Genomic DNA, 6,893 nt, shown 5'->3' on the forward strand with positions numbered 1-6,893 from the left:
AGCAACGCCTCATTATCTGGTTCTTGTCCTAAGTCTCAATTCTCAAATCATACTGTGCGCACACCAATGATTAAAAAAACACAGCATGAAATGCTGGTCGCACCTTTGCTAAGTCCGGATATCATGGAACAACGAATTCTTAACTGGGATGTGCCATTGAGATGCTTAATAATTTATTCTGAATTCGAAGAGATCATTAAATTCCTGAAAAAGGTGAAAGAGGACAAACCACCGTTCGTCCACAAAATTCATAAACGCCAACTGAACCTAGGACCAGATCAAACACCAGGAAGCTTGTTCAATCTCAAGAATGAGCAAGCCGCTTGTTTGCAGGTCTGACTCACAATAGGTGCAGCAAAGCTGCGCCCAGTTTTTTTTTCCCCCTTAAGTCTCATTTGGATGCATGTGTATTCACTTCAATCCACATGTGTTGGAGTGGAATGGAATGAAATTTAGTTTAATTCCACTCAAATCAACTTCAACACATGTGGATTGAGATGAATGTATGCGCATCCAAACAAGGCCTTAGTGAGTCATTAGAATCAGTTCAGTGTTCATAATTCTGGGATGCATTAAGCGAAGCCTTCCCAATATCCACATTAGCAAACTTGTTACAAACACTAATATAAATACAGAGTCAGAACAGGTGATGTTTTTTATCCACTCTGTGAAACTACACATGAAAAAAATATCTACCACACGCACACGCACACAAGGACAAACATAAAAACAGGTGAGGACATCAGTGAAATCAATCAACCATGGGGAGTAATTCCTCTCCAATCAAGTCAAACTCCTGCACTATGTTACCACCACCATGTGTCAAGTCATGTCATTGTCGCTGTACCCATCTCTGTCATGACACTACTTCATGGAGTAAGAACCTACCAGGCCGAACGATCTCCGATCAGCTCGTGGGACTAGTGTGAAATTCATCCCAAACATCTCCTTGAGGGCCTGCTCAGGCTCTAGAAGGTCGATCAGCCTCGCGACAAGAGACGCGCTCTCCCTGACATGCTCCATGTCAGTCTGTGTCCATATGAGACGGGAGAGCTGTAACCTTCGCTGTTTGGTGCTCAGATCAATTCCCCATTTGCCGTAAATGCTCTCTTTCTCTCCGTTGGAGAGCTTCTTCAGCATCTGCTTGTAGAGCATGTCCCTTTCTCGGCGAAGATTCTTCAAGCTGTCAATAGAATAAGTTCAAGTATCCGCCACATATTATAGGGTTTAAATGCTATGCAAAAAAGCTAAGGGTTGATTTGATAGTTGTAATATACAAGAAAGTATGTACCTTGATGCAATGGTAGGATTAAGTTCCCCTTCTGCTGCAGGTTGTGCACCGAATGAACTCTGAATGAAAGACAGTCTCCTGTGCTCCACTTCCCTGTATATGTTATCTGCTGGATCTCCCTTGAAGAGGAGGAAAAAGTAAGTTCTGTGCACGATGGACACGTTGCAATCGTGCCACAACTCGATAATTTGTTGCTGTTTTTTCTCAAAATCAACTGTCGGATGAGGAGATTCAAAGGGGCTCAGTGCTGAATCTACACCAACGTCTCTGACAGTTTTTGTCGATGTCTTCTCATCTCTATCGGCCTGCTGCTTGAATTAAATAAATGAAGTTATGAAAAATCAGCTTTGTAAGACAAACCAATCAATATGTTAAGCCAAAAAAAAATCTACAAATCACAATCTTTGAGCTGGTCAGTCAATTCTATTTCTCATGTTTCCATTGTAGGCATGCATAGCATGAAACGTAGCAGAGTAAACAGCAGGATGCTGATGCCTAGTTTCTAGTACATTATAACCAAAACTGTGAGTGATCCTGGAGGTATCATGAATGGAAGGAAAATCTATGAAGAATCCACTCTTACCATGATTATTTGTGCCTGTAACTCTTCAAGTAGATCTTCATGGTGATCTTCTGTATTCTCTTTCACCTCTGTGACATAACTTATGTCATTGACAGGAGTTTCTTGTTCTTCATCGCTGGTGCTCATTTCCTTAGCTACTTCATCACTGGTGCTCATGTCATTGAAAACTTCATCAGATGCTACTTCACAGGAAACCGTGGAGCAGTCAGGTAAGCAGTCCTCATTTTGGTAATCATTTTTTTCAGGAATCAATGGGGAGGTTTTGAAGTCCTCATTTTGGCAATCACCATTGTCGTCATACAGGCTTCTCCTGACCTTATCAAGCCTTCTGGGAGCATACCTAAAGATTTCATCAGGTGGTGTCGTGCTAGTATTCTCAAAATCATCAAACCAACTATTGGGAATCACCATGAAGGTAGCCCTGCAGCTTTTACTTCTAGCCAGTGCACGATCCTTAGAGCTCATTATGCACCTCTTGAGGCTCAAACATTCATGAGGGGTTTTGCCAATGTCAAAAGAATGGTTAGCATCGCATGTATATAGTTCGACAACATTTTTTGTAATTCTATCAGATTCACATTGATAAATTTTGGCCGAATCTTCCTCTATCTTTCTTATATTTTCAGCTTGTTGCTCATCTTTGCTGGAATACGATCTGACATGATCTTCTATTTTCTTCGTTATGCTTTTGAGCCCTTGCTGTTCATCAGGTTGCGGGACTGCATCTTTGGAGATCACCTCTACATCAGGTGCTTGGCTCTTGGTGTCTTCAGGGAGTAATTGATTGAATTCGTGGCTTCTGCTTCTTACATGCTCATGTATCTCTATGCACTGGACTTCCCTGCAGTGCTCTTCAGAAACTTCTGAGGTAGTTCTTGAAGGTGATTCCTTAATATGGTATGGTTCTATGCCATCAGAGCCATGGTTGCTGGGAGGGTGCCAAGGTGAAATCACCTTTTGATCCCATGTTTGCCGAGGAAGCTCCCTTGTTTCACCGAGGAATGCTGAGTCATTATGATCGCTACTGTAGACATATGATCCATTAAACGATGCATAATCTTGATCTTGAGGAGCAACCCCATAAGCATCTGCAACTGAAAGCGCCTCTTCCAATACATTTCGTGCAAGGGACTCTGATGACCGACTATGCTCATCCTATCAGGAGTAGGTCAATTTGTTAGATGTTGCAATACAGTGATTCTGAAGGGAAGTAAGTATAAGAGAACAAATACCCATCGCTTTGCAGTGTGCTCATTGCCATGGTCATCACCATCACCTTTTAGCAAACAGTTAAGTTGAGACTGAACTGTATCCCTTTCCTCCATCAATTCCTTAAGCTGCTTTTCAAGCTGAAAAAGGATAGACGAGTGCACAGTGCATAAAGACAGGTGGCGCAACAAACAGTGTTCCGAGGACTACAGAATCTTAGAAACGAGGGAATGTACCTTCTTAATCTGCGCATCCTTCTCTCTCAAAGCCTCAGTGTGAGTAGTGCAAACAGTTGAGCCAGGGAATTTCAGTTCATTTTCTAATCTTGCAAGTTCTCTCTGAAGATGCTTCACAAGTGCTTTGTCAGACATCACTACATTAACCTGTGCATTTGTAACAACCTCCTTTGCACAGGTCGCAAACAGAAGGGTGTTTCTGGATTGCTCCATATGAGTGTGAGCAGGGCTCATTGTGCAGATAATGGCTGTTCTAGCATTGCCACCAAGAGAGGACTGTAATATACGGGTCAGTTTTGAATCTCTGTAAGGGATATGGCCATTTCTTCCTTTGCTGCAGCATGACAAATGAAAAGGGTCAAGTAATAAGCAACATTTTATCTTTTTTTTTGCGAATGATAAGCAACATTTTATCTAAAATGCAAGTGGAAAGGATATATGCAAAATGCAAACTGCCAAAAAAAAAAACTAGAGCAGAAATTCTTTTTTTAAAAAGAGTGAGCAAAACAAACCTGAGTAGACGGACGACCTTTCCCAGTGTAAGCAGACTTCTGTTAATATGGCTGCCTTCTTTTAGCCTCATACCAGCCGAAGCTGTCTGTGATGCACGCTCACTTCCGGCTAGATCAACAAAGTTCTGTCCACATGAAGAATATAAGGCACAGAACTTTCCACACGAAAGAATTATAAATGTAGAATGATATTTTCATACCACACAAGCGACAAGGGTGCTTGAGTTTCCTCTTCCTAAAAACTGCCTAGCAGAACTTTCAATTGTCTGAAATTAACAGATAGATCAAAAAACTTTTATTAAAAGAATAATGTGGAGCATACAGTATTAAAGGGACACTAACCAATCTGAGTATTTGATGGGATCTGGAACTTGTTTCATTCAAAGCAGTTTCCCCAATCTGCCTTTGAGCTGGAGCACGAAAACAATTGAATCAGATAATGTGGGGAAAACACAGGCACCTCTCGTTTGCAGCAAGTTCAGTTCCGCACCTTCACATACAACAAGAAGATCCCTAAGATGACCATAATCCGTCAAAGTTTCCTCAGTGAGTCTTTCTACAGTAGTCCCTTTCTATTTGACATAACAGCATGAATAGTATTGTGAATAGGAGCATGAAAAACTAGAACAAATTATGGTGAGTTCAAGTAAAGAAGAATCGAGTACCTCTGGATCATCAAGTAGTCTAAGAGGTGTTGGATCATGGCTTAGAAGGTCCCTCACAGCTTCATTGTATATCTCTATGGCCGAAAATTTCAAAATGAACTCTCTTTCAGGATGCTGCAGCATGGAGAAGAGGTTCAAATGCAAAGAAACACTAGTAAATTCACAATAGCGTTCCAGAAAATATAAAGTGAAAAACATGAAGATACCTTATCTATGTAGTCATAGATGTCAAGTATACTATACTCCGTTATTCCCGTCATTGTATAAGTCTTTCCGCTGCTTGTTTGCCCATAGGCAAATATGCTTGCTGCCAAGAAGAAGAAATGCATGCCAAAACATGTGTTAGCTCACATCGGTTCATCACCGAAAATGGAAGTGGTAGAACATAGCTGTTTCTCTTGTGCATACAGTTAATTCCACTAACAACTGAAAGAGCAACTTCTTTTGCTCCTTTCTCATAGACTTGCCGTGTAGAGCAACTGGGGCCAAACACCCTATCTGATGGGGACAAGAAACAAGCACAATGTGAGCAAACAACTGCCAGTAAAATGTCTAAAGAACACCAACTCCTCCTCCTTTTTGTTCAAAAAAAAAAAACACCAACAATTTAGTGAACACCACTGCAACTGGTAACTTAAGGTATCCTGAATTTTGCAACAAAAAAAAAATGAACCGAGCTCTGCTGCTGCTACTCACCGTAGGTGTAGGCGGTGGGGAACATGGCGCGCTCGGGGACGGTGCTGCGGAACATGATGGTGGTGGGGCTGATGCACTCCCAGTCGGAGCTGTCCCCAGCTTCCCTGCCGTTGAGCGGCCTGAGGCGGACGGACACCATTATCCTCTCCTCCTTGGCCTCCGCCGCCATCTCCTCGCCCGCGGCCCCCATGGCTGGCGCAGCTCTCCTCCCCCTGCACCCTTCCCGAGCCAAGAGCAGTGTCGTCAAAGCCTCCCCCTTTCGTTTATACCAGTCTCACCGGCAACCCTCCCCTCCTCCGGGACCAAGCAGCAATGGCATTGCCCGCCCCGAAAGCGACGCTCCCCCGCGGCCGGGGGAAAACGGCAAGTTTGGGACGCGTGCGGTAGGTGCCCCCGCGGCCGAAAGCGGGGTGCCAGCGGGCGCTGGACGGGAGTGGGACGGCGATCCGGCGAGAGACCACACGGGCCGCGCAACAGCAAGGACAAATTGCGCGATAGGCTCCTTCCTGCTCGCAAGCACATGCACCGGCATTACCACTACTTTTTGACCACCGGGCCGGCAGGCTAGCTAATTTCCGCGAGAGCATTATATCGGGTCGCCGCCGCCGCCCCCGCCCCCGGGCCGCGCTGGAGCCCTGCGGTGCTGCCGCGACGGACCATGGTCCCCGCCACTCCTCTGGCCGCTTCCTAAAAAATTAATCGTTTTATCTATGCGCCTCACATGGGAGGAGGCCGGACCGCAGGAGGGAGGAAGACCAGATGAGAGAAAATGGGAATTTTGGATTACGGGAGTGGTTACGTTATTTTATTATTTCATGTTTGTTTTAACTTTATAAATTTCGGACCCTATTTTTTTTATTACGTGACCGTTTTACTCCGTCTCCTTCCATTTTGTGTCGGTTCGTTTGGCTATGGCATGTCATAAACGATCGTGATCGTGAGAACCAGAGTAAGAGGATGAGCCCGAAAGAGTCAGCGGTAAAACGGTCATGTCCAATAAAAAAATAGTATCAGAAATTTATAAAGTTAAAAAAACATGAAATAATAAAATAGCGTGAAACACAATCTAAGCCTACTTCCCGTCGGGACAAAATTACCATTTTCTCAGATGAAACCAGCCAAAACCATGATTTTTCTTTTCAATGCTCACCAACCACTACTACTAGCAACTGCGCGAGGCTTCTCAGCAGAGAAGGAAACCAAGAAGCAGCATTCATTAATTACCTGCGCCGGCGAGAGGTAGGCGCGCTCGTGGGAGCTAGCTAGGCGGCCAATGCGGGAGACGCGCGCGGGGATATAGACGGGGGAGGAATGCGGCCGACTAGTGAACGGCGAGCTTGTCGTCTCCTCTGTGGCTCGTCTCTCCCTCTCCTCTCTGCCACTCTGCGAGAAGAGGAGGGGAGGGGAGGGGAGGGGGGGAATTGGTAATGGCGTGGCGGTCCTCCTCTGCCTCCGAGGCTCTGAGCTGTGGTGGGAGGCGGAGACGGCGGTTTGGTGATTGAAAATCCAAAAAAGAAAAAATGAGAGGCGTTCTGCTGCGGGTACGGGGCCTTTCTACCCGTAGCAGATAGGACGCGCCATCGGCCAATCGCGGTCAAGGGAGCGACCGTGGGGCCCGACGAAAGTTCAGGTAGGACCACAGTGTCTGTCGGTCATGTGCTGGCCAGTGGTGTCCGTCCCTCACCATTGAACGGACGGGCG

At 45.2% G+C, this 6,893-nt stretch overlaps 1 protein-coding gene across 1 annotated transcript; it reads right to left on the reverse strand.

Annotated features, from left to right (window-relative positions):
- Window positions 1–553: 553 nt before the first annotated feature.
- On the reverse strand, window positions 554–6,392 carry LOC136476997 (kinesin-like protein KIN-7H). The gene is made up of 13 exons (XM_066474988.1): window positions 5,193–6,392; window positions 4,905–4,994; window positions 4,703–4,803; window positions 4,497–4,610; window positions 4,322–4,403; window positions 4,174–4,241; window positions 4,032–4,097; window positions 3,832–3,956; window positions 3,320–3,653; window positions 3,107–3,223; window positions 1,875–3,029; window positions 1,292–1,602; window positions 554–1,183 (listed from the first exon to the last, which is right to left on the reverse strand). The coding sequence occupies exons 1-13, from the start codon at window positions 5,380–5,382 to the stop codon at window positions 865–867; spliced, it is 3,072 nt and encodes a 1,023-aa protein (XP_066331085.1). The 5' UTR covers window positions 5,383–6,392; the 3' UTR covers window positions 554–864.
- Between the last annotated feature and the right edge of the window lie 501 nt (window positions 6,393–6,893).

Source organism: Miscanthus floridulus, chromosome 8 (genome assembly GCF_019320115.1).
Source record: "Miscanthus floridulus cultivar M001 chromosome 8, ASM1932011v1, whole genome shotgun sequence".
NCBI lineage: Eukaryota > Viridiplantae > Streptophyta > Magnoliopsida > Poales > Poaceae > Miscanthus > Miscanthus floridulus.